We start from the raw sequence: 27,917 nt of genomic DNA on the forward strand, positions 1-27,917 counted from the left end.
GCGATTTAAAACTGTTTTCTCGCCCTGCGTACTGACAAAATAATTTTTTCCGGGCACTTTTAGTGCGTTTTCAGCGAAACCATTTTGATACAAGGTAGATTAGACGTTGAAGATACCGAAACGCGTGGTTTCCAGAAATTGATTTTTTTCTGCAATTGTCGCGATCTGATCCCCGCATCCCTTAAGATGAACTTCTGATAAGATGGACAACCTTTCTGGTCCCTTCAAGTTCATCTTAAAGGGAGCCTAATGATTTTTTTTCCCCTGCCACTCGATTAAGGGGGGACACTGGTCTTAAAGCTATTTTCATTATTTCTATGCCAATAATAATGAAATTTAACTACATTGCCCAGTTTTTTGTGCTGATTTCAAATATGCCTTTCTTTTTTTTCTAAGCTAGTTATTACCCAAGTTACATCACATTAATTAGTCATTAATTAGAACCTCACTACAATGAAAATGGCTTGGCAAAAATTAATTTTTTAAACATGGCTACATAGCCTAATGAATAGAGAATGCAATGTTCAAGGCAGTTTTTCCATTTTATCCATGTGTGTAATTTAATAAAACTTTGAACATCAACGTTCAAAATGTGCTTGTCAAGCATTCAAAAGTTTGCAAAATCATTAATTTTTGAAGCCTGATAGGGGAATTCTGTCTTGAACATTGCAACCCCTGCACCTTAAGCTTCCTTTAGCAAAAAAAATTACATCTCTATCTGCTCTAGATGCAGAGATATCATTGTCCCAAAACAGCCGGGTGGCAAAAATTTGCAAATTGAGAAAAATGAGAAAAACCCAAATGGGCCACAATTTATTGAATATTCATGATGATATCTGCATATTTATATTTCCTGGGGGCTAATAAGCACCAGGCATGTAGTTTGACTGCTGCTTGTGGGTAGAGTGCCGCTTTTGCAGTGCCCGTTGCACACTTGCAGAAGAGGCCCGTTTGCGCATAGACTCGGTTGTTCGTCGCCTATCCTTCTCAGCCATCCTCTTCCTGTTACTTAGGCCAAGGTTAATGTCCAGCTCGCTGAGTATTTGGGAAGACGCTTGAAGACTGCCTGCATTAAAACGGACAACAGCCTCTGCAACAGCGGCTTGAACCGCAAATAATGATGCATGGCGCTCCTTTGGTGCCAGTGACCATATTAGCGAGTGCAAACTCTCGTTGCTGTTTTGAGTTTTTCCTCGCTGGCAACGCTCCAGCAGCTTTCGGTCTGCCAAGCGCTGATATATTGGCAATAGTGCCTTGCACACATGCAATGGCAAGCTATATCTGTGCTTCGGAGTGGGCTCTCCCTTTGCTGCGGCACCATGAGCTTGGGCCCGTTGGGCACAGGCTGTGATTTGACACATTATCATTTGATGTAACGTGGTGATACGTGGCCATCACTGCCTGCTGCATTGCTTCGACATCTCCGGTGTGAGACTTCAGAGCCCAGCTGTAGTATGCAGTCAACTTGTTCACAAGGTCGCCCGTGAGCTTGCCTTTGCCACTGAGGCTCTCTGTTCCCTCGCCTTTGTGCTTAGCAATCACATTGCGCAGGGCCGTGCCCATGCGCTTTTGCACATGGTTTGTGCAGTCCTCTTTCTGCACTTTTATAAAACCATACACATCAGCCTCCTGCAGTGCCAGAAATGTGCGGCTATCTCCATCACACAAAACTGTCGTGTATCGAAGGCCATGTTTCTCTAATGACCTTTGAAACATGACAAGTGCAGCCTGCACTTCCATCTCGCCAGATTTTTTTTCCGTGTTTTTCTGACACCTGTGGCTGCTCTTCCATGCCTCATACGATGGGTCACTTTCCGTAGGCCCGCGCTTGCACCCCGCACAGAAGTTGCTGAACACAACATAGTCTAGTACAAGTCCAGTGAACAGCTCAATCACTGCGGCCACACCGATGTGCGATGAATGACCCCGGGTCATCCACGAACCGTCGAACGAGACAGCGATATTTCCAGGGTTGTCCAAGTGCAACTCTGTGTAGAGCTCGCGAACGGAACGGGCGCTGTCCATCATCACTTTTTCGGCTGCGCGTGTTGTCGCGGGCGTCAGCTTGTTTTTCATGTAACCTTGCCAGGTTTTGCTGTGAAGCCCTCTATGGGAGATATTCATTACTGCAAAGACATCGTTCAGTGCGGTTTGCCGATTTCCCGTACTTTGCATTGCCCGTGCAGCAAGAATATTAACAGTAAATGGACTTATTTTTTGGCTCCCTTGAGCGCGCGGCGAACTCCACGCAGATGAAATCTCGCCGCAGTTCACGCACAAGAGAGCGAGCCTCACGGCTAAACCGTATTCACGATCACCTTTAGAAACGTCCACGTTTCCGCCACACACCTTGCACTTGACGGCACTCAGCAGTTCGGTGAAAGATTCCAGATTCACAATAGTGAACGCAGTATCGTGTACACTGCCGTTGGCATCTCGAAGCGGGCGATCGTCGCAGTTGCCGATGAAATCCTGTTTCCTCTGCGTTGCTGAAGTCGAATCGAGAGCTTGTAGCTTTTCTTTAGCTTTCCCTTCGATTTCGAGCAATTCCGAACGCTGTAGCATCCTGGTGTCGCAGCGTATGCAGCCGTTGTGCGTAGCTGTCGCCGAGCTCGTTAGGCTTACGTCGACGTCCGCTGACGCCGCTTCACCGGCCGCTGGTTCTTGCGCATTATCGGTGCTTTCCGATGATGCAGGACGTGAAGGAAGGTTGTTGACTCGCTTATTTCTTTTCCTCTGACCGAACTTGTGCCGCGAGTGGAATTTAATCGGCGACATCGTTGTGCGTCGGTCTCGCTTCTTTCAACAAAATGGCGCCGGGGACGCGTCTGCCAGCGACCAGCAGCAAGCCTAGCAGACGAAGCATGCGAGAATCCGCCAATGGGAGGGCTCGTTTCAGTCACGTGCTCATATCAGCGAATCGGACCTCGCGCTTTCTTTGTTGTTTGTGCTTCTTTTTCTCCGCGGCCATTCAGGGCATGCAAGCACAAGCGGCGGGAAATTGAAGCGTAGAGAGTCTTCTTTCAAACGAGACCAAGATGGCTGCGATCGGCGCGCTGAGACGAGCGTTCCAGGGAGTAGAAAATGCACCGTTTTTATCGTCTGCTCATGCACAAAATCAGGTGACGCGGTGATTTACATTTCGTAATACGGCAAAAATATTGATTTCTGGGAGACAAAAATTTGTGAAACTGGAGATTAATAGTTGTAGATTCCGAAAATGCCATTTTCAAAAATTCGACTTTTTGGTCATTTTTTGGTCCCAAAGACCCGTGTCCCCCCTTAAAGACTTCAAAATCGCAATTTTTGAAAATTGCCATTTTTGACCATTTTTCGCGATTTCAAGACCCGCGTCCCCCCTTAAAGGGAGTCTAATGATTTTTTTTCCCCTGCCACTCAATTAAAATTCACAGCATTAATGATGATGATGAAGGAATTTATGGGCTCTGATGCTTGGATGGAAAATGATCTAGCCTCGGGGATATGCATACAAATAAAGTACAACAGAACATTCATTATATGTCTTTCAAGAGACCGTGCGACACCATCATATAATCTGCATGTAGTGTTATTCAAAACTGTGTACAAAAGCACAATTGCACAATAAGTGGTTCCCCTATTTTGGCTGCCATAATTTAAAGCTCCTGATCAAAAGGATTGGTCAGCGGCTGGTTTCTAAGTACAGTCGAGCCCGTTTATAATGAACATGAGAGTCACGCGGCATCCATTCGTTATATCCTGAAGTTCGTAGTAAGTGGACCACAGCTTTAAAGACAGTTGCTTGTCAAAACACACAGTTTTTCCTCTGCGAAGAAGTCCATAATGGACGTCTGTTTTTGCAGTGCAGATCCGATGAGGGAGGTTTCTAGCTTATTTAAAGCAGAAGCGTACTCTTCGCCGAGGCCCTTGGCATAGACAAGTTGTCCGAGGCTCTCTATGTAGCCCATTTGTTACAGGCGCACTTACGGGTGCTGGCTCCGAAGTTTCATTCTCATCCGATTCCTCCGCGTCACTCTCGTCCCGCACATCAGAAACAATGCCCTCGTCCGTGCACGGTTCCGCGGTGTTGGCGTCGTCATCGACAGAAATAAAATCATCCAACCAATGTCATGACCCCCCCCCCCCCCATGTTGGAGTCAACAACGCGCTGCCACAAATCGCCGCCGGGCTGGTCATCTTCCGAAGCATCAGGCTGCGCATAAGACAATGTGTCGACGAAGCCGGACTTGCAGAAGCAGTTCTGCACGCGAGTTGCCGCCACCTCCGCCCAGGCCGCTTTTACCATCTCTACCGCTGAATACAATGCAAATGGGCACGGTGTTCCCATCGGCAATCCCGAATTACAACCAGGGCTCGAGGTTTGAACAAAGCCAACGAAACGTCCGCATAGCAACAAGTGACAAAAGCGCACGGTAAGGTAGACTTGCAACGTGCACAAGCGACAATCAAGCTAAAGCTGTACAGACGCACAGCGCCAGCGGAGAGGCCAATGAGAGGCGTCCATGAGCATCAGTGCAGCGACCTCTTGGCTACCACGGAAGGTTTACTTCACGGAGTGTGGCCTCCGAGATCGGCGCTGGCGGAGCGGTTGATCGCGGAGGCCACGCACGGATTTGCGAGAGAGTGAGGAGAGGGGAGCGGAGTTGCGAGGAGGGGCAGGAGGGCAATCTCGGAAGGCGCGTCGGTGGGGAAAGGGTAGCTCGCTTGAGAGCGGCACGAAACGGGGCGGGCAGTTCGCCGGCGATCAGGCTCGGGAAAACATACCGCGCGCTGGGCGCACAAAGGCGTCGGGGGCAGCTTATCTCGCATCGCGGCGCCGGGTTTACGGCGTCCGTTCGCTGCAACCGATCTGCAGGGCTTAATGACGTTCGTTATACGTGCGATTTAGTACCATTGAAACAATGTATATTTTGACGGTCGCGCAGGTCTCGTTCGTTATAAGCGAAAGTTCGTCTAAGCGGGGCCGTTATATGTGGGCTCGACTGTACCAACTTGGCCAGTATGCAATTCTGTTATGTCTTTGCCTCAACCGCCACTGACAAGAAGTGAGCAAGGGGGTTCACCTGGTGCGCCAGCTGCTCCTCGTAGGAAGAGCGCATGAGTGCGGCAGCGGCTGGGTGCATCAGGTCCTGTGGCCGAGGGCCGCCAGGCGGAGGCCCGTGAGGGCCGCCTCGCGGGGGCCCCCCACCTCCAGGGGGTGCTCCAGCTGGCCCGCCCGGTTGGTAGGCAGCCGCGTATGGTCCCGCCGCGGGAGGGGGCTCCCCGCCGGGGGGCATCGCCATGGCCACCGCTGCTGAGAGCGGGTCGTGATGAGGGGGGTGCAGGTGCAGGTGTGTGTGGGCGTGCGCATGCGTCGGGGGGACGTGCAGCTCACCTGCCATCTGTAACCTGTAAGGAGCAAGGAGGCCAAGAGAGAATGAGCACAATGCGCAGGCCAAATCAACACACAAAGGCATGACCTTCTGTAAACAAGAATAAAAGGGACTAACTGTGGTGTAAACAATGGAACTATTCCATGACCAAAAATACAATGCTGACATCAGCAGCAACCTTATCACTGTACCTCATACATGCTCTGTCCCAAAGTGTCAAAGTTTGCTTCTCATCTTTTTTTTTTTTTTGCATTTGCACAGCCTGTGAGATGCCACAATACATTTACTAACACTGACTTTAGTCTAAAGCCAAAGCACCCCAAGCCATGCAGATTACAAGGAGGTTAGAAATGGATTTAGATAGCCAGCTGTCACTGCAACCACACAAGGGTACTGTGGGGTGTTTCTTAATTGGTAATATCAAGGTGCTCTGACACCACACCAACGCACTCGATCATATACGATGCGCTGGGCAGTCACACGCACCTTAGCAGTGGGTCGGCAGCGAGGGCGAGGCGGTCGGCGGCCGGGTGGAGCCGGTCATCAGGGGCCAGGCCAAGGCGGTCTCGCTGGTCCCCATACAGTGCAAAGGGGGACATGCCCGCTGCCCCCAGTGCACCCCCGGCCGCCCCCAGCCCCGCCGCTGCTGCGTACCTCCGCTGCAGCTCCATCCAGTGGGGGTCATATGCCTGGGGAAGTCTCGACTTGAGCTCCAGCTCTGCTTTCAGCTTGTCCTGTAGCTCTCGTTTCTCCAGCTCCAGGTCCAGGCGCAGGCTGCTGCGGTGTGCCATGCAGGAGACCACTCATCAGCCAAGTATGCCCGGCAGCCAATAGAGCAGCCATAACTAAGCGCCGCAATAAACCTTCTTACCGTGTATGCGCAGGAACCTCATGCTACCAACCCACCGTGCTTGTGCCGGATGCACACAACAGTATAGTACCAAGCAAAATGACAACACCCAGGAAACGCTTTTTGGAATTGCCAATAATAATTTAAAAAAATGCGTAGTGGAAATTATGTTTCAACATGCTAAACTGAAATGCCAACTGCGCTATGCGACTGTAACCGTGGCCTAGTGGTTTGAGCACCTGCCTTGCATGCGCAAGGTGTGGGTTTGATCCCCAGTGCTGCTGGGTACCCACCAGTTTCCCAGTGGGTACATGCTTTCTCCTGGCCTGCTGCTCGGCTTCTCTTCCTTGAGTGAAATACTTGGAAAAAATGTGTTTATATCTTTCACACCACCTCGTGCAGACCAAAAACATGTTAGCCATGATGCAATTAAAATCAATTACTGTATTTATTCGAATGAAATGCATTTTTTACCGATCGTAGAAGTGAAAAGTTGCTCCTTGCATTATAATTGAATCTTATGCAAGGGCAGTTGCGAAGTCTCCAGAAACCGAGGGGAAAAAGAAAAACTAAGGAGATGTTTAAGCCGCCTTAAGATTGGAATGCAATAGCATTACATTTCTCATTTGTCGCAGCTTGTGCTGCAGTTGCTGGTTCATCAACTGCCATACTGGACTGCTATCTGCAGTAGCAGGTATCCACTACGCTGTGACGGTGCTGACATTTGCATATATCACATTTTAACGCAACAACGTTAAGGGCTCTGCGTCGCAGAAGAGCTGGCGTTGGCATTGTTGTAGCACGAAAATCCCCAAGAAAGCAAAGCAATTAAAAACTCAGTTATGGAGAAGCGCAGTGTTCAAATCGCAAAAACCTTGTAAAGACTCAAATTTTAGAAAACAAGATTCGGAACCTGCAAGGCCTTTTCAGTCACACCTAAAAAAATTTCTGCCAGAAGCAGCCCCAAAGTAACTCAAAAAATGTTTCTGTGATTATGGGTAGAAAAAAAACTGGCTGAAATCTCTGCAAAACTGGCCAATTTCCGAGCGCAATGGCTCCACTTCTGTACTGCCGCTTGGGACAGATTCGGTATCACTGGAAAGCTTGTTCCACTGGAGTTCTCCCGTTCGAACCACCTACCTACGATCAAAAATAAGCACACAAGCATTAAAATCGCGGCAGCCTCTACAAAGCCACTGCCATGAACGGTCATGAACTGTTCATGTAACCTCAATGCCATTTTCTAAAGGAGTATATTAACCCAATGACTTTGACTGCAGCAAGTGTAGCATGACTATGGCTTGATGGATTTTCACGAGGTTTGCTGCGTTGTATTTCTTGACAAATTCTTTATGTAGTGACGCCCTGTCCACAGTGCAGACCTTGAAGATACTGTGGGCAGTAACATCACAGCAGTGTTGTAGGTGTTACCGAAAAGAAGTAACTGAAGATGCTACTCGTTACGCTAAAAAAAAAAAGGAACGCGCTACTGCCCTGCACAGCATCAAAAAAAGGTAACGCGTTACCAGTACCGTTACCAAAAAAAAAAGTACCGCTCGTTACTTTGCTCTTACTCCATGGCCATAAATTTTAATCAGTGCAACTTCGCTGCAAGAACTCGCAATAACAATTTTATAAAGCTCATATTTCACATAAAACTTCTAGCCCAATTAATGATTTTACCCGAAATCCTGATTTAACGAGAATACAAGGGATGGCTTCTAACTCTGTGGCATATGGTGATGCCATTTTCTGAATGTGACATTAAACACAAACTGACACTTCGTCATCATTTCTAACCTCACAAAGAAAACATCGCTGAACTCTAAAACAAATTTGCAGTAATCCCGAAAAATGTGATGTTCCAAAATGCTCGGCATGCTTCCACCTTTAAAGGGTTGTATGTGTGAGTTGTATGGGATGGGGAGGTAGGTGAAGGCAATTGTGTGAATGAGTGTTCGTGCACGTGTTTCATGCTTTATGGCTATTCTGTCTTTCTTAAAAAAAAAGTTGGGTGCGCCGCCAAGGGCAGGTGTTTTCTGGCAGTCATGCGAGTCACAACAAGGGTCGTCGAGAGCACCTGCACATTTTGTTTATTTGCAACATCACTTTAGGTGGTCTGCAATTTTTTTTTTTTTAAAAAGAGGGGGCGTAGTGGGGCACAATTGAAATAAAAAGTAACTAGTAACGAGACACCTCACGTTACCAAAAAATGTTAACATAAGTATGTTACTCGTTAGAGTTCCAAAATGGTAACGAGTGCGTTACTAAAAAAAGTCATAAGTTACCGGTAACACCGTTACTTGTAACGTGTTACCGCCAACACTGGATCAAAGCATGTTAATCTTCTGACAGGAGTTCTGGCAGGCATGTCTCACTCGGCGAACTTAGCAGAGTGCCAAAATGCTGCGTGCCCTTGACAGGAGTGCTGGTAGCTACATGCACTGAGGAATACTTGGGTGTGTCGAGATATAACAATAACCTGCTATAATGATCTAATTTTCCGTTTTTTTTTTCAATATCGTTATAAATGTCTTGGAGACATGCACTGATGCATACATGAGTAATTATAAGTACGCTAAGTACGAATTAGGTAATTATGTGAAATAAAAGACTATTCCGTTCCACTTTTAAATGCAAAGTTTAAGCATCCCTCCCCCTTCCCAAATTTTTTTCTCTAATATTTCATTTCGATTCTCTATCTAGGTTGCTCGCAACCTGGCGGGCATGTTGTGATGAGGTCACAAGGTCACTGACCTCTCGACTAATCAGGACAGGTTGTTATGACATCACAAGATCCCGTGACATCTACCGACCAATCAGCGAATTTCATGACATCGGACGACAAATTTTCCTCCTCACATGAACTCTAATGATTGAAAGAGTTTGAAAGAATGCTATATACAGTAATCCCTCGTTATAATCAAATTGCTTTATTTGAAATTTCTTCCGGTCCCAACCGAAACGCACGCATTTTAAGCCGCATTACTCGAAGTGCACGAAGAGCTTGACATGCTTATAGCGAAGTGGTGAGTGGAGGCATCGCCGCGGCGGCGGCGACCCTTTTGCGCATGCAGTGTCAAATTAAAACCGCCGACGAATTAGTCTCATGCAGGCACAGAACAGACCACAAAAGTACCAAACCGAGTGCCCCTATCTGTTTAGCGGATGCGAACAGAAGCGCGCCCGAATCAGCCGCAATCAACTGCATCGCTGGTGTCCCCCGTGATAGAATCCAAACGAAAATATAATTTTCGAGACGCTTTGCGATGCAAGAAAACCGCGGTCTCTTGGATGCTGAAAAGTGGCCAAAAGACCGCGGGCAGACTTGCATCGTAGCATTCCATGGGGTGCGCTCGGTGAGAAAAAGTTTACCGCCCTAAAGAACATTTCTGGTGCTGAAACGTGCCAGAAAGCACAAAAGAAGTGTCCTTCCGATTATGAGCCCATTCACGCCTGCGAGCCGAGAGCGAGGTGAGCTTTCGGCAACGAACTGAGCTGTTCCCTGGCTACCGTAGTTGTAGCTAAGCCTAACCATTTCACATCGGCCAAAGCAGACGAAACTCTCGAAAGCGCGCGAACGTCATTCCTGAAAGTTTTCGCTTCAAACGAGAAGGCGACCCACAGGTCGCGCTTGGAAGCGTGAACAACGGTGTTGTCGAGCTGCTGCCTGGTCACAAGCGACTGCTCGTTGCAGGCCTTTTGCAGTGTTCGACGCGAGGAGCTACGTTAACAAATCGGGAAGACGACTTTGGGGAAGCCGGTCTAGAAATTTGCATGCCGCTTGTCATAATCACCCGGCATTGCAATAAATCACCGCCCCTAGCTTTGTTGCACTTTCCACGGTGCAAATCGACCGATAACTTGCCGATAACACGAAAATTCCGAGCATCACCAGCGGCGAGTCAGGCTGTCAACGCAACCATGGTGTTTCCCCGGCGATTTTCTCGAGCCGGTCATGACGAACGGTCTAAATGCATGGTAGGGTCATTAAATTTTGTTTCTAGACATCTGTCAACGGTGCGGACGCGACGCTGCACGAACACCGACACCCGAACCGTAGAATTAGCACAGTGTCGTCGACAACGATGCGCCGAAAAACTCAATTGCAAACTTCACACCTGCACTGCACACCTCAGGGAAAAAGAAAATTGCCCAGTAATCATGTGAAGACCCTACTACAAAACCATTCGGTTTTCATGATCGCACCGAGTACCTACAATGAGCGTATAATCGTTTTTTGAGCACAACAAACAACCTCAGACTCGAGCTACAGCATTTCTGTGACCCCCCCCCCCAAATAAAAGCGGCCACTGCCTTCGAAGTACCCTGAAATACCAGCATAAAAGCGGCCACTGCCTTCGCAATTCGAAATACCCTTAAGGCGGCGACCACGATCTCGTGCAATGCTTGGTCAGATCAGAGCAGGGGTTGCACGCGCCCAGTAATTGAACTAGAAACAGCCAAAGCTCACTGCCTTTTTTGCACCTGAATAAAGTTTTGCTTCACTGAATACATTGTATTTTGACTTGCTCGCCGTTACGGCGCAATTAAAGCTCGACTGTCATAGATTTTCTCAGGTGGTCGCTCATATCGAATTACCGCTTATAATTAATTTTTTTGCCGTCCCACTGACTTCGTTATAACGAGGGATTGCTGTAGTCTTCAAGGTTGACCAATGGAAGCTCAGAGACTCCAACATCCAACTAAGGTGACCAGCATGGCAGAACACAGAGCAGTGGTGGTGCCACAACAAACTTGTCACCGGAGGCAGCACACCAAGTGCAAATTTCGACGCTTTGTCTCCAGGAATGTGTGATAAAACACACAAGACTTGAAAGTTTTCTTTTCATTGTTTTAAAGTTCAGTAGACACCTACAACATTCGCAATGTGGCCACGTATTGACGATAACTCATATATCGATGGCATTAATTCAATTCGTGCAGAGAAAGCTTGGCACTGCTATGGAACAAAAAAAGGTGCTCTCGATGCTTTCCTTGGTATTGGTATCTTAAGTGTTTTCTGACAGTACATAAAGCACGTCTAAAAATAAAAGGCACAACATGACAGCCAGGTCAATATGAGGGGTGTTCACTCACTTCTCCCTGGAAGCAGCGGCCGCTGCAGCATACATGCCCAGTTGGTAGTGCAGCATCATGGGGTCCATGGCTGCAGCGGCCGCAGCCGCAGCCGCAGCTGCAGGGTGGGCCCTCGGTGCCGGGTACCCACCAGGGGAGAAGGCTGCGTGCGGCCGGGCATACTCGCTCAGCTGCCGCAGCGCGGGAGTATCTGCGGCTGCAGCCGCGGCCGCTGCCGCCGCATATGGGTTGGTCGCGGCGCCGCGTGGGGGGCCCCCCCGGTAGGGGCTGGCACTTGGGGGGAAGTCGCACGGGTGGCCGCTGGGGCCCGCTTTTCCCTCTGACCCTCCGCTCCGATGGTCCAGAGAGCTCAGCCGTTGCTGCAAAATGACGAATACAAAGCGCGCAGGTGTGCGATGTGCTTTCTCCACCTATCAAAGCAGGGCCCGTGTCACAATCGCGGGGTCGCAGGACGAACAATCTCGATGATACTATCGCGGCTGATATGAGACCACAAAATTCCTAGGCCACAGTATGTTGTGTACAATGGGCAAAACTGCGGGTGTTCCGAACGCTCTCCTGTGCCACGCAAGTAGTCAGCAGTGGCCACGCGCCCGTAAATAAATTCTGGTTTATGATTTATGAGGTCTTAACTTTTCAAAATGACTTGGGCTATGAGTGATGCCGTAGTGAAGGGCTTCGGAAATTTCAACCACCTGGGGTTCTTTAATGTTCACTGAGATCACACAGTACATGGGTCTCTAAAATTTCGCCTCCATTGAAATTGACTGCATCGGCCGGGATTGAACCCGTGTCTTTTGGGCCAATAGACGAGCGCTATGACTGCTAAGCCACCGCGGCGGATCGTAAATTCGGACAGGCATAAAAAGACTTGCATGAATGCATTTCCCATACGTCTGCATAGAAATTTTGGTCATTTTGGATGACACAAATATTTTTGTGGCCCCATGAGATCACTAACAACGAGGTTCTACTGTAATGGCGTTTCAAGTTGGGTCAGTTGGCTTTTTGTATAGTCTTGCATCTTTGCATTTAAGAAACATGGATTGAACTTAGAGGACTATAGACACAAAACTTTTGCCTGCGAGCTTTCTTCATTCAGATGATGTGTTAGACATTAGCGTATGTGGATCACTTCGCGATATTTACCTGCCTACGACCGCTAAAGAATTTATAACTGAAATTCTTCTTGACAGTACGAGAGCAGAAATTCATTTATAAACTATTTAGCAGTCACGGGCGAATACCACGCAGTGATCCATGTATTCTATCGTCTCACACACACCATACGAAAGAAGAAAATACTAAAAAAAAAAATCGGGTGTCTATAGTCCTCGAAACATGGGCAAGACTTATAGTGTTAACGGGGAAAGAGGATCTCATACCGAAATTTTTTGTGATAAAGTCAAAATTATGAAAATTTCAGGGAACATGCACTTTTGTATGCAGATTCCAAAATGCAATTTAATTTAATGTAAAAAAAAAGTCCTTGTGCACTTACTGCATACACTCGTGCAAGAGCCGGCCCCTTGTAAGGGCTGTACCCCTCACTTGGCAACCTACTTTTCAAAACAAAGAGCCAGACGAAAGAATTGTTTCAGGTGTGCATAACTTCGCCTGCGTGGTATGTTCCGCTGGGGGCATATAGACGATAATAACTGTCTGCGACACTAGGCGTGACCACGGAAAAGTCGTCCCACACAATGAACAGCACCTGGACTCGTGAACACACGGTGCCTAAGCGGTGTTAACGCGTCTTGTATGCTTGGCATTCGCATCAGAAAGGGCAAAGCATTATGCTGCGCAAAAGCTAGAATGGGTTGCGCCCATGATAGCAGCGACGCAGCCCCCTCCAGGCTTGCGTTTGCCTATTCTACGCTTTTCTTTGCAAAATCGGAACATTTTAAACAGTGTCACACTCATCGATTACAAAGGACAAGTTTTCTATGGCAGAAAACTCTATCAACTTGTAATCGAAGAGCCGCCGCATAACTTTTAGCAGGCGCTACCAGCTGCCAATTCACACCGGTGGAGCAACAGTGTCGTCACTTGTAGGCCGATCTCGCAGTGAATAGTTTGAAACACTATGGTGCGAAGCCAGTGTACATCAAAGTGCCCCTGGTGGTCAAAATTAATTCGGAGTCCTTCACTACGGAGCCTTTCAGAGGCACAAGGACAGGGCAAGAGCCGCAGGATGCTATGAAACTTTGATGTGACGATCCGGACTCGCCCTGGGAAAGCGTGCCACTGTGCTGTCGCACTTACCTTGGCTTCCTCCCTTTCCTTCTCAGCTGCCTTGCGTGCCCTCTCCTCCCTTTTCCTCGCCAGCTTCGAATCAGGTACGGGCTTGAAGGTCAAGTCCGTGCGAGCGCAAGAGTTGAATTCTCCTCGATTCCAGTGCCGCAGAAAGCTAGCACCAAGAAAAGGAAAGCATGTTCAGTGTACAAAAATTCACACAATTTGGATGATTTCAGCTTGCTCTGTAAAAGTGATGTCAAGCCCAAGATCACAATGGTAATCCTTCCACATTTGCTCAGTCACTGGTAATTGCACCTGTTAACTTCCAGAACAACAGAAAAAATAAAAGCGTACAGCCCAACGGTAAACTGTGGCTTTGATACCACACTGTTTCACTATCAGTCTTTACTGACACAGTTCTTGCTGTCATAGTACAGGCATTATCTCTCTCAAGTGGGCATCCCTCATCCCTGGAACTCTTATCAGCAGACAAGCAATGAAAGCATGACACAACGGGTAAGCAGCCCGCTCTGGCAACCCACTACTCACATGGCGGACTGGCTGCGGTGGCATTCGCTATCTTCAACCTTGGGCTCGGGGCTGGGTCCCCTCACCAGCTGCTGGGCCTCGGGCTCTTCCTCCTCCTCTTCGGGCACACCATGGTGGGCAGGGCCACCATGGTGGGAGCTGCTGCCATGATGTGACGACAGCCCACCACTATGGTGACCACTAGAGCCCCCGTGGTGAGAGGGTGGGGCCACCCGGTGCCCGCCCCCACTGTCCAGGGGCAACTGAGGAGGGAGGGGCATGGATACGGGGGCTCGTGAGGGTGGAGTCTTGGAGTGGTGTTGGGGGGCCGTCGCCTGGTGGGCTGGCGGAGGGGGAGGGGCAAACTGAGGGTGCGCCGGGAAGTGTAGGTGTGAGGAATAGAGCTGCGGGCTGAAGTAAGGGGCATATGGGAAGCTTGGATGCACCTGGGGAGGGGCACCAGGAAGACCACCCGGTGCCCCTGGGGGCGGGCGACCTGCGGTGACCAGTGGACTTTGATAGCCACCCAGGGGAGAGGCGGCTGTTGACACCACAGGCGATGTGGAGAACATGGGGGGGGAAAAAGGGTAGTGGTGGCCAGAGGCGGCAGTGGAGGCAGGTGTTGAAGTGGGCACAGCCTGCAGGGGCGCTGTGGATGATGGCCCCTTGACATGCACTGGAGAGTGAGAAAAGGATGGGATATGCTGAGGAGGAGGCGAAGGTGCACTTGCGCGCTCCTTGGGCGGAGAGGGTGGGGGCTCAGTTTTGACGTGGTGTGGGGGCGGACCCGGGTAGTCCACAGGGGGAGGTCCGGACAAAGATGGCGAGGACCGAGGGGGAGCCGAGGCACCAGCGGCCGCCAGAGAAGATGCTGGCAAGCAGGAGGAGGACGAGGGGGGGAGTGGTGCCAGGGGAGACAGACCCCTGGGCGCCCCCAGTGATGGACTAGCAGCCAACGGAGTGGACTCCGGAAGCGGGGCACTGCTGCTGTGCCCTCGGAGGGGCCCCTCCATGAGGAGCGTAGGCGGCCCACTCATTTCTTCCTTGATGCGCACCAGGTGGCTTTTGACCGTGGCAGGCATCATGCCTGACGGGAGCAGAGGCTCCACTGGAGGCGGAGGCATGGCTGACAGAGCTGCCAGAGACGGGTTGATGCCGCCCGACATGGGCAGCGGAGGTGTCGGGCGGCCACGCGACGATGGGGATGACACCAACCGAAGCGGCTTGGACTCCTCCACTTCCATTTTGATCAAGGACAATGGCATGGCATCAGCCGGCGCTACTGCTGCAGGTGACTTCTCCCTTGGGACTGGCAGAGAGAGGGCGGGTGGTGCCTGGGGCAGCAGTTGGTCGAACTTGTCCTCAGACATCATCAGCTTGGGCGAGGGCGCCAGGGTCTGTGCTGGTGGTGTTGGCACGCCTCTGCTGGTCAGCTGGTGGGCTGGGGGTGGCACAGGTGGTGACATGTGTCGTGGAGGAAGAAGCTGTGGGGAGCGGTCCAGGTGTGGTACCTGACTGGGCACACCTGGCACCACCAGAGGCACAGGTGAAGGGCATGGCGGTCGGGACACCGGAAAGGCCACAGGCACATCATCAATGACTGCTGGGCTACACTGGACTTCCTTTGGTGTCCTGTAAAAGAGGAGCACAGAGTTTGCACAACTCCAAGGGCAGTACAATGGTGGCTACTCTAAGCAATACGGTATTTATCACCGAGTCAAGTGAAAAGTCATGTACCTTCTTAAAGGGACACTGAGGAGAACTCCATCAATTTTTTTTGTTAGCAAAATCAGATAGTTCGGCATTTCATGGTTTTGTTGCCGCTTGTCCGGGCGCGAAAGGTGCATTTATTTCAAGGAAATTTGGATTCGATGTTGAAAAGTTTTTCCCGCCCCTCTGATTCAAACTCGGGGAACTCTTATGACGCCACGGCAACTCTTATGACGTCACAGAACGGAGTGACGTGAATCGTGACGTAAACGCAGACTCCGTGATTTCTGATGGCTAGCGGTGCGGTGTTCAACCTTTGCAAGCCTCAGAGATTCGTGACATCCATGAAGTAAAGAAAATTCCTCCAAGGTGGCGCCTCTTGTCCTAGGAAGTCATCACGCTTGTACTTGCGAGATTGGCCTGTGGCAGCGATACCTGTATTTTGGTTCTTGCTATTTTCTACATTACAAGAGCTTTGTTTTCAGGAAGAGTGGCGTTCTTGTGATCAGGAGCTGCTATTTTATGGATACAAGTCAACTTCAATTTCTCCTCAGTGTCCCTTTAATTCCACAATGAAAAACAATGGTGGTTACTAGGGATGTGTGAATATTTGATAATTAGAATAGTTTGCGTCATGCATAATTGCGTAATAAATAATTGTCATGCAGGTGTCGTGTTCTCGCTTCCGCAATGATTAGAGCTTCAGTTCCACCGCCGCCTCAGAAAGGGGAGCATAGGGTGTGACTGAGCCCAGAGTGCAACCAGAATGTGACAATCAACTTTTTAGAACAAAACAACTTAGGTTTTTGGCTATTCGCCCTAGCATTTGACATTTCAGCTTTTTTGTTATGACTGTACAACTTTCTTCAGCAAAAACAGCTCTTAAGATGGCCATTAATGCGGTACATACTGCTAGATGAACAGCTGGTTTTAAAGAAAAAAAGTTTAATGTAAACTGTATGTCACTTTGGCCGCACAGGGACATCATATGCTGAAAAAAAAAAAAAAACCATAAGTGGCGTTCTGGAATCAACACCTAAAAAAGCCCGCCGAATTTTCGGAAAATAAAAACAGAGAAGTCCAACCCTTAGTTACGGTCTGCAGCCTCATGTCGATATTTCCCAGTAAAAATGACAAACCCTTCACATTTTCAAAACTGTCTTCGGATTCTGAATATGTCAACAAAAACTGACGGTATCACGGACTACCTGAGACCATGATAGCTATGCCATTAGGAATTCAGCAAAACTTGTGGTCTTCAAATCTAGCAAATGTCTAGCAATCTAGCAAATGTCAGTCTGCCTGCCACTGTTGCCCGAGGTAACTGACTCTTCCACGTTGCGTTGCTGGCATTCTCTGCAGTCTCCGCTCCCGACGTGCGAGAGCTATCGCCGTCGGAATGATGCGAGCAACCATGCACTGCTCTACCAGTGTCTTTTTGGAGGAGGAAATGCAGCGGAGGAAGAATGATTTCAAACGACCCAAAATGACTGTGACCACATGAGCAGGAGCGGAGCAAGTGGCACGCTAATTTCGGCTTCGTCTTGCCATTCTCGACTGTTTTCTGGCCGCACGGGTGCATAAAAGTGTCTTTTTTTAGTATTTCTAGATGGAGTTGGACTGACATTTTTCACAAAGAAAGGTGAGTGCATAATAATAATAATAATAATAATAATTGGTGTTTGGGGAATGGAAATGGGGCAGTATCTGTCTCATATATCTTTGGACACCTGAACCGCGCCGTAAGGGAAGGGATAAAGGAGGGAGTGAAAGAAGAAAAGAAGAAAGAGGTACCGTAGTGAAGGGCTCCGGAATAATTTTGACCACCTGGGGATCTTTAACGTGCACTGACATCGCACAGTACACGGGCGCCTTAGCGTTTTGCCTCTATAAAAACGCAGCCGCCGCGGTCGGGTTCGAAACCGAGAACTCCGGATCAGTAGCAAAGCGCCCTAACCACTGAGCCACCGCGGTGGATGCATAAACATGCCAAAAATGTAAATTTTAGAAAACAGAGTTTTTTCGCATTTTAAGACCCACGTCCCCTTTTCTGACCTCTATTTCCATGAGTACTGGGCATCTAAAAAAAGAATTAAATAGCTTAATTACACAACAGGGCATTGTAAACATTCTGACACAAAGAACTTCAGCATTTTCTTCTTAATTGTTTAACGCTTCGGGGATGACTTTATGAAGGTGTTAATTGCAGTTACTCAAGAACTATACCAGCTAGCTTACAATAAAATGCAATTCAGACATCAGCATAAAAGGTTACATACGTGTACCAAATTTTGGCTTTAGTTCATGCGTAAATAACGAAAATAGTTTTAATTGCCCCTTCCCCCATTAAACTGAGCAGAAAGAAGACTAAAATTATTGCCACGAGAATCACTTCACGGCTAAAATGGCTCACCCCCCATCGCTGCCTGCAGGGCTGGGCTCAGGCTGATGGGAGCTGGGCCGTTCCTCCTCCAGAGATGGTGGCTGCGGAGGCATGGCCGCAGCCTGCAGGGGTTCCTCCGCCACAGCCATGACTGGCGGTACTGCGGCCGGAGTGGGTGCCACAGCTGGAGAAGGGGATGCACTAGGAGGGCTGACCGACGTCGCCTCAGGTTCCTCCGGGGCATTCTCTGCCGTGATGACACACCGTGATTTAGCACAGTTGACCAATGTTAAAATAATGTATATCATGTAAATCCGGCCCCTTCTATGCCATGAAGAGAAAAAATCTGTAGATATGCACATGAAATTGCCAGGTGCAACTGCTACAGAAGTGCCTTACCATCGATTTCCCACAGAAATCTTTCTATTCTAAGACGAGCCTACTTGTATTTTCCTCTTTATCCAAACTAAGCTCACTTACGGATGCAACTGTGGGTGAAAACTGAGCATGGCAAGCCCTTGAGCGCATTTTCTGCATTAAAGAGACACTGAGGACAACTCTTTCCAGCTGCAGTAATGCTTGTCTAGCACCTAAAAACCCATTTATGGCAGAGTAAAACGAATCTACTGAAAATTTCCATGCAACTTGATTCAAACTCGCAACACTAATTTTTCAGTGACTGGCAATGTAGTACAGCCTATACTGTAGTCTGTCAAACGGGCCGACTTCAACTTGTTCTCGGTGTCCCTTTATAAACAAAAGGGGGCAAAAAAAAAAAAAAAAGAGGTGGGGAAGCACGGTCACAGATGAAGGTGCCCATGACAGGTGTGTGCACTCACCTTCGTTGGAAGCAGCACCGCCACCGCAACTGCTGCTCCGGCTCGACAGGCCCTCGGCTCCCCCAGGCGAATCGGCAGGACTCTCAGCAGCCTCGCCCTTCTTCTTCTTGGCAGCTGAGCTGACTGCCTTGTCGTCTTCCTCGTTGGCCGGAGACGGGGCCGCTGACACCATCGCTGCAGCAGTGGCTGCCGTTTCCGCAGAGTCCTCCACTGGGGAGGCGCTCGGAGGCGTTGCAGCTGCCGACAGCACACTAGAGGCAGCACAAGCGTCGTCACGGCCCCGCTTCTTGCCTTTAGTTGGAGTATCTGGATTTGTCTTCTGCGAAGATAGCAGCAGACAGTGGCACAGGATGCAACAAATGGTGGCCAGCGTCCCGGCTTGAAAAATCTGTCACACATGCCCCAGTTTAGCGCAGTTATGTTTGAAGCACTAAAACACAAAACTCGAGCAGTGGAATCTCGATGATACAATCACGGCTAATACGAATTCATAACATACCCAAGTCAGAATGCATTGTGAGCAATGTGCAGAATTTCGAGTGTTCACAACACTCTCCTGCACATCACCAATGCCTCCCTCAATTGCCAGTCGCATGGTACTCACTGTGAGCAACGAGCAGTGGCGCGCAACCCACACATCACCAACGTCATTAGTGAGCATGGAGTGCAGCCATAAAAAAATCCTGTCAGCCATGAACTGATCTGCATCAATGCATTGCTTGTGCCCCTGCATATGACTGTTGTTCAATTTGGATGATACTAACGATTTTCGAGACACTGTGGCATTCGTGTTATTGAGACTCTGCAGCATTAAGCTCTTGCAAACATTTATGTTCGAAGTTCACGTCAAACGGTAGCTGACTGATTAAGTAACTTCATACACAGTCCAATTAATGCTGCCACAAAGAGCAAGGCTTGCTGATAGATGCTTCAGGCTGAGCAAGATTGTGATCATGGTTGCACTTAACGATCATGCCCTATCTGCAAGCTGCACCAATAAGAATGCGAGAAAACCACAACTATACGTAAGAGGCATCAGTTGAACCCTTTATAAGGCGCAAGCTGTATGCATGCCTCATATGCATATATGGTAAAATTCGGCTTAAAATGACTCTAGCAATTGACTGACATCACTTTCAAGCCCTTTTGTAAAAAATAAAAAAAAGGGTGGGGGGGGGGGGGGGGGGTGTACACATTTGCACCAATGACTTCATAAAAGGGCCTCAAATGTGGTACGGATGCGTACCTCAGCCTTATTGATGCATAAAAAAATTTGCAACAGAATTCATAATTGCTTCAAGAAGTATTACGAGGCAGCTGGCTGAAGGAAAAGGCTCAAAAGCCCAACAATTTTTCAAATTTTATTTTTTCCCCATCAATATGAGTCCTGTCAAACTGTACGCCCGCACTTATAAAAACACACAACACCAAGAAGGCCTATCAGCGAAAGAGAAAAACACGGTGAATGGTTTATTCCATTGCTCAGCAGTAATCAGCATGCAAAAATATGGTATGTGGGTGCACCGTTAGCCTGTTTTTCAGAACTGAAAGCAAGTGGGACTACAAGAGTCCCACTGTCCTACAAAGGGTGAAGTTTCCTAGGGATCGATCATGTAACTTGCATAAAAGATAGCTAGTGCTGCTGGCTATAACTACAAAGACGCAAACGTGTAAGGGGTGTGGCTGCCCCCTTGTACGCCCGAAAAAGGTACATTTGAGTGATAAAGAGCGTCCAATACAAAGCAATAATGCCACAATACAAACTCGCACTGACCGTCAATGCTGCCCGACTCCAACCAGTGCTCATGCGCACATGCCGCATACAAACATAGCAGCAATAACATTGCATGTAACCCCCCCATCCTTCCCCTTCTTAAATTTGTAGAAACCCTTCTAGAGGGACAACTTCTGAAGTTCTGAGTCATTCATTGGTCTAACTGGCTTTAGAGAAAAGTCAATTCATTTCTACTTGTTTACAATCTCAGTGTTACATTTGCTTTGTTAAAGCATGAAAAATTCCAAGATCAATGAAGGAAGCAGCCACCACAAACCTTCCAACAGATCAACGTGAAATGCAGGTGCCTGACCTTTTTCTTATCTTTGTCAGTGTTGCTGACAGCAGGTGACTTTCGGCCTCCGGCAGGCGCCCGGTTGTTGGCGGCGAGAGCTCCGTCCACATTTTCTGGACTTGCTCCATCTCCTCCACTGTTGCTGCCGTGTTTACTCCTGCCTTTCGTGTGGTTCTGGTTCTGCATAAGAGAGACACAGATGTGCTAAAAGCATATACATGAAAACTTTCGAGAAACCGACAACTGGTATTTCTTCAGAACCCCGGTACTTTGAAGAACAACAAAAACGCTCACCATCCAAAGTACTCAACTCCGCAGTGCAGTAGACTCCGTTTAAAACAAACATGGTGGAACATTGTAAATCTGTTCATCTTAACAGAAGCGGCTGAAATATCGGGCTCCGCAAGAGCATTTACAGACTATTAGTAAACCTGTAATGACAAAAGCACAAATCAGGAGCAGTCTGCAAAGAAACGTTTCTTGAGGAAAGATGCTACTCAGAAATTTTTTTTTCTTTAACATTGATCTAGGTGAATGAAAATTTCGCCATTTACATAGCTTGACCTTCTCTTTCCAAACCTGTTTTTAGTTCCAAGGTAGCTTGAAGCCCACATGTTCTAAGTGCCATGCATTAGTGAAAAATTGTGTATGCGTGTGCAGCTACTGGACATATATCAGTAAGCATGACATAGCAGTGCAAAATGGTTTTTCTTGTTTCCAACACTCCACTGAGTATAAATAAGCAATATAATGTCATTCACCTGGCATGCACAATTTTCAGACGACTTTATATCCCGTGCTTCGTTTTCAGTGGCTGGTGCCTGAATATTTTCAAAATTTTTTCACCTCTAATATATTAAAGACTGCATTAAAACGTAGACACTTGAATTCTACGCACCTTAAGGGGGGACACTGGTCTTTGGGACCAAAAAATGACCTAAAAATCAATTTTTTTGAAATGACATTTTTGAAGCCCAATAGCTATTTTTGTTCAACTCTACCAGTTTTCTCCTCCAGGAAATTTGTATTTTGACCATAATATTAAATTCAGATCACTCTGTGGGCTCAATTTGTGCAGGAGCAGGCGATTTAACACCATGAAAATTTTGGACACCTGGCTATCTTAGTACGTCAATTTCTCAACGTCTAGGACAGATAGACATGTCATACTGTTTGCTAAGGGAAGCTGAAGGCACAATGTATGCAATAATCGAAGCACAATTGTTCAATCACGCTTCAAGAATTTATAATTTTGCAAAGTTTATCGATGCATGATATTCACACTTTGAATGCTGCTATTCTAAGTGCTGTAAAATTACTAATGAGGGCAAAATAAAAAAACTGCTGTGATTATTGCACTCTTTAGTCACCATACTATGTAGCCATGGGTTAAAAATTCTTTTTTATTGAGCTATTTCTTTTGTACCGAGGTACTAATAAATAACTAATTAAAATTAATTATCTTTGGAACTAGCAAATTAATTTAAAAAGCAATTTCATATTTGAAATCAGTAAAAAAATACTGACCAAGTTGATTCAGTTTCATTAGGATTGGACTAAAAATAAGGAAAATAGGTATAAGACCAGTGTCCCCCCTTAAAGATTATGCATGCCAAATTTGGTCATGACTGAAAAAAAAGTACATAAAATTTTGTGCACAAAAACCATGTTTGAACCACCTAGGAATTGCTTGCGATTTTGAGCGCACGAACCGGAAAATCCTAACGCATCAATGCGGTTTTACTGCACGCGCACCTTTGAAATTACAAACAAAGCAAATTTGATGCAAGTCTGCCCATGTGCATGATGCATTAGCATATATTTCTTTTCTTTTTTGAATAACAGAAAACTAAATGCTCATAAGAATTACCTATCCTGTTTCAACGACCTCCCATGCACGACACATAATACCCACAGAAAAAAAAATATTGCGCCAGGTCATCTTGCAGGGGGACGCAAATGCTGCACAACTGTGTTATAACAGGAGATGTTATTGCTTTCGCACTGTGCAAGACAGTGAAGAAGCTGAACAAGCATGCGCAGCCCCAGACGCTCTTGTCATCAGGCCTCACTGGGTGAGAAATGCGCAACCAAAATCAGAGACCACCAGCACGCGATGAAGAGGAAAGGGAGCGAACCTCCTTGTTTCGGCGGGTGCGCATGACATGCTTGCCGTTGAGCGCATCCCCTTCCACGGGCTTAAAGAGGAACGGTGGGGCCCCGTCTCCCTCGCTGGCTGCAAGGGGTCGCACTGCCTCGGTGCCCTTCTTCTGTTGGCAGCAGTCCCAGCAGAGCACAGAACCCTCCTTGCCCGTCTGGAACCACTCCTTCGAGCCTGACGACAAATAGACAGAAAGGGCATATTAGCGGCTAATAGTTGCCCCCCAGAGGTGACTAAAAAAAAAAAGATCAGGGAGTCAGATTTCTCAAAGTGATGATGAAGTCCCACCAAAAAAAATATTTGCACTGTTTGAACAAATTTTCGCTCCCTTCGAGTTTTGATCGTCGAGAGGCATCTGTAGACACTACTCCAGGTTTTATGACATCGGAAGGGCAAACATTTGTGCCCACGAAAACGGTGGTGAAATTGCCCAGTATGGACATGAGGGGAGACCTGGGTCTCTAGGTCCGAAAAATTGCGGAAAAATCGACTTTTCAATTTTGTCATATTCAGATTCGTGAGGTTCTTTTCTACTAATGAGTGAATTTTGGTGGTCATGACTTGATAACTGTCGTAAAATTTCCAGAAAAATGTGTAGTCGTGGCGCAGGACTACGCAAAAATGTATCAAAATGCACCCATTTTCTGTGTCTTTCAATTTCAAAACCAGCTGCCACAGTGCAATCTCTTCAGTCTCAATCTTAACAGCAGTTCTTTAGCTGTCCTCTGTGCCAGAATAGAACCATGTACGCTTAAAAGCAGAAAAAAACGCCAAAACCAAAACTCCATTGGCTGCCTGATGTCACGTGACTAAACCAGCACTTTTTATTAGCTAGCTCGAACTTCCCGCCCCTCCTGGTCACCACATTTCGAAAAATATATCTGCGCGTACACCCACCGATTTGAAGCCGAGGCCCGTAACATCGGTAAATGCACAAAAATAGACAACAGCGTAAAGGAAAATAAGATATGTGGTTGTCAGCACTGATAACCAACGAGCAATAGTGTAGCGCAAATTGCACACTGAACCCGGTAATCGGGCACTGTAGTGAATGGATCCGGAAATTTCGATCACCTGGAGTTCTTTAATGTGCACTGACGTCGCACACTACCTGGGCCTCTAGAATTTCAGATCTATCGAAATTCGACCGCCGCGGCCGGGATTGAACCAGCCTCTTTCGGGTCAGCAGCTGAGCACCGTAACCACTAAGCCACCGCGGCAGCTGTCAAGGGGAAGAGGGCTTCTCGTCAGGGGAAAGGCTGGCATGACATGTCCAATAAAGCATTCCAGGACACGGAAGTGGCAATCTTTTCAGCACACACTGCTGCAACCAGCAGCAGGTCAGAAGGAGGAGCAATTGCACTCACTGGTCGCAAGGCAGCTGTGGCACATGTAGGCTGGCACTTCCCGGGAATCAGAATCATCAGCAGACTCCTCTTCTTCGCTTGCTGAACTCGCGTCCGCTGCAACAGCAGAAGAGAGAGCCCAGTGACGGTACACTGCCAATCTATCCACACACAGTGTGTGTTGAAGAGGGGGGCTAAGTGGGCTGGTTGGCTCATGACCTAAAAGAAGTGGAAAAAAAAATACTTTCAACATGAGAAAAAAACCTTGCAGATGGTTACCATCCTTGTGCAATGAGACATTCAGCGAAAGCCAGCCATGATGTGAATGTGCTGTTTGTCCCGCAACACAGAGGCGCGTAAGCGCAAGCACTAATTCCTGCCGTTGCGCAGTAAAAGGTGCCACTTCCCTTTGCTCGTTTCTCCTCCACGCAATCCTAACGATGCTGCAGAACCGCAAAACGTATTCTCAACAGCTGTTGCTGACAGATTATGGTGCAGTCAACGGTCATTTATTTCTCCCATGTGCTATCTTCAAAACAATTTTTGCCTTTTAAATAATGTGTTCAAGCAAAACAGGCTACACCGTGTTGCAATAACAGATGATAACATGCAATGCAAACAAAGTCACTCTGGCAACTGGCTAACTGTACAACACCAAGCCGTATGTTCTTGGTTCTTTTCTTTCTTGTTTAGCAATGGCTCAAAACGACATTCTCTTCTTCCCTTGGGAAGTATGGCTGTGTCAATGATGGCATATTATTTTTGTGGTTTTTGTGGCAAAAAGAACAGCAAGCTAATCACATGAGGGATGGTGAGGGTCGACAAAAGCAGATAAAAAATGTGCAAGGTGTGGTTGGCGGTCGTCTAAAATCCAGTGCACTTTCACGGCGGACCCACCGAATTCATTCTGCGCCACTTTGGTCAGTCGGGATGATGGTCTGCTTCGCCGAAGCACGTTCTGCCGGCGGTGTCTCCGGTGAGGCCGGGAAGTCGCCGCGCCTGGGGTCTTCTTCCACAGGTAGTAGAACTCCACCAAGTCAGCCTGTGTTGCGGTCAATAAGGAAACAGAACCACCTCTGCATTTCAAGAATTGAATGTGCAAAGCCATTCACAGGACACAAACGGCAGGTTTGAGCAGCATTTTACAAAAGGCTGAATAACCAAAGGCAGTAAAGATAACTAGTAAAGTTATCTCACATGGAAAAGGTACAAGTTCATTTCAAACGAGAAACGGATAAAAAAAATAATAATGTGGTACTGACCGTCTCCTTGTGTGAAAGGAGCTCCTTGCGTATCTTGAAGAAGTTTTTGCCATATTGCCTCAGGCCCTTGACAAAGCGTTTCTGCACAAAGCGACAGCAAACAGACAAAGAGTTAAAAAGAAAGAAGACCATTGGATCAGAGTACATGAAACTCTTTAATAATTACACAGCAGAAAGAAGCACTGCAGGGTGGCACACTCATAATAGATGCAGACTTGCCTGGTCCTCGTCGGTCCACTTCTTATCGAGGCCCCGGGGAACAGGGTTCTTGACCAAGGCCTGCAGGGCCCGGCCTGTGTCGTACTGGCTGTCGTGCAGCAGGTCCAACGCGTTGATGGTCGTGTCATCTCGCGAGGCTGCCAGGCATCCATCTTCCGCCGAGCCCCCGTCACACATGCCCGCAAATGCCGCCATGCTCCTGAAACCATTCACCAGATATTATCTTTTTTCCCGTCACCTTGATCTGAGCCAATTAGCTCAAATATACACAGAAGTGCTGCAAGCCTCATGGTGTCACGTCATATAAACATTAGGTAAATGTAGTCAGTAGTGGTCTAGGCCCTATAACTGGCACGTCAGTTAGTGTGCCCAGCACACCCACCACGGTGGCTCAGTAATAATGGCGTTCAACTGCTGAACCCAAGGATGCAGGATCAAATCCCGCAACCGTATTTCGATGGAGGCAAAATGCGAACACACCTCCGGAGTCCTCCACCATGGAGTCCCTCATAGCTCCAATACTGAACGTTGGCCCCTTGTACAGCACATATGATTGTGTGCATTTACAGCATGATGCTGTGGGGGTGGGGGGTTGTAAAACAACTTGCTTGCTGCATAAGTGAAAGGTGTTACAGGGGTGCATATAGCACAGGCTAATGACCCCTTACCGGTACATGCAGGTCCCTTCTTACAGCTTTGGACACGATTTGGTGCTCACGCAGGATTCTGCAGTAAGTCCCTTTGGTATCAGCCCACCTGATGTGCTGAGTTGTATCAGGTCAACCTTATGTTGCATTTTTTTTTAGTCATGCTTGAGCTATTACAATAGGAAGAGTTCGCAGTTTTCTCCTGAGGGCCGAGGTCTGGCAAATACTTCACTGTGATGTTTACAACTGCCAGGAGGGTGGTTTTAACTTCCCCAGGAGATGCAGCTTTGCATGCCCCACAGGGTAATGAAAAAACCGGCGTCTCCACGGGCTTCTCACTTGCTCGGCTGCAAATGACGACAGTGTCGCCCACACAGAAGGCGGAGGAGAAGGAAGAGGAGGAAAAAGAGGAGGTGGAGTAGATGCAAGGAAGCTAACCTGGCGGCCCTCAGGTACATCATGAGGTCGCAGTCGGGCACTCCGGGCGTCCAGCGCAGCTCCTCGCGGGGCATGCCGGGGGGCTCGTGGGCGGGCCGCAGTTCGGGCAGCCGTGCCTGGTGCCCGGGACCCACCCGGATCTCGCCCCCGGCTGGCCGCTCGGGGCCTTCCCCCGCCACACTGCCTCCTTCGGACGGGGGGGATCAGCCGCCCCACGACCGCCACCACCCACCGCTGCTGCTGGACACCCCCCGCCCTGTATGTACACAAGGAGCAGCTCACACCTTGGTCCAGAGTGCAAGCCATATGGCACAACACAACACTCCTATACTGGCTGACTAATATTCTTACTTTACAGCAAAACTGGTATTTGAGGAAAGGAAAGGCGCAGTAACTGTCTCACTTCTCAGTGGACACAACTGCCCCTAGAGGGAAAGGAATGAAAGAAAGAGGCACCGCAATGGACGGCTATGATAAATTTCCACCACCTGGAATTCTTCAACGTACACCAACATTGCACAGCACATGGATATCTCTCACCTTGCCTAGATCAAAATGCGGCCGCTACAGCCGGCATTTACACCAAGCCAGGCGTCCATCCTACTGAATGAGTGGTGACATGCACATAGACCGCAGAGCATATGCTACTTTTGTTTTGTTTTTTAACAAGGCAGGTGACCTAACATTGCAAGGCTGTGCAATCACAAATAGTGTCACCCATTTTGGACAGCACTTCTTCACAAGCAAGTCCACGT

The 27,917-nt window shown here is 48.1% G+C and overlaps 1 protein-coding gene across 3 annotated transcripts in view; it reads right to left on the reverse strand.

Annotated features, from left to right (window-relative positions):
- Positions 1-27,917, reverse strand: part of LOC144120832 (uncharacterized) — a 63,257-nt gene that overhangs the window by 25,837 nt on the left and 9,503 nt on the right. For 2 of the 3 annotated variants that reach the window (XM_077653589.1, XM_077653587.1), the window contains exons 1-14: positions 27,163-27,371; positions 26,078-26,276; positions 25,859-25,939; positions 25,494-25,638; positions 24,618-24,815; positions 23,228-23,424; positions 21,108-21,269; positions 19,021-19,339; positions 18,212-18,428; positions 14,110-15,720; positions 13,588-13,732; positions 11,323-11,681; positions 5,859-6,149; positions 5,064-5,388 (exon numbers count right to left, since the gene is read on the reverse strand). In XM_077653589.1, coding sequence (XP_077509715.1) covers positions 5,064-5,388; positions 5,859-6,149; positions 11,323-11,681; positions 13,588-13,732; positions 14,110-15,720; positions 18,212-18,428; positions 19,021-19,339; positions 21,108-21,269; positions 23,228-23,424; positions 24,618-24,815; positions 25,494-25,638; positions 25,859-25,939; positions 26,078-26,276; positions 27,163-27,236 — 4,323 coding nt within the window. In that variant the 5' untranslated portion in view covers positions 27,237-27,371. Of the gene's footprint in view, positions 1-5,063; positions 5,389-5,858; positions 6,150-11,322; positions 11,682-13,587; positions 13,733-14,109; positions 15,721-18,211; positions 18,429-19,020; positions 19,340-21,107; positions 21,270-23,227; positions 23,425-24,617; positions 24,816-25,493; positions 25,639-25,858; positions 25,940-26,077; positions 26,277-27,162; positions 27,419-27,917 lie in introns of those variants that run through there. The other variant, XM_077653588.1, reaches the window with a different exon arrangement.

This window comes from Amblyomma americanum, chromosome 2 (assembly GCF_052857255.1).
Source record: "Amblyomma americanum isolate KBUSLIRL-KWMA chromosome 2, ASM5285725v1, whole genome shotgun sequence".
NCBI classification, from domain to species: Eukaryota; Metazoa; Arthropoda; class Arachnida; order Ixodida; family Ixodidae; genus Amblyomma; species Amblyomma americanum.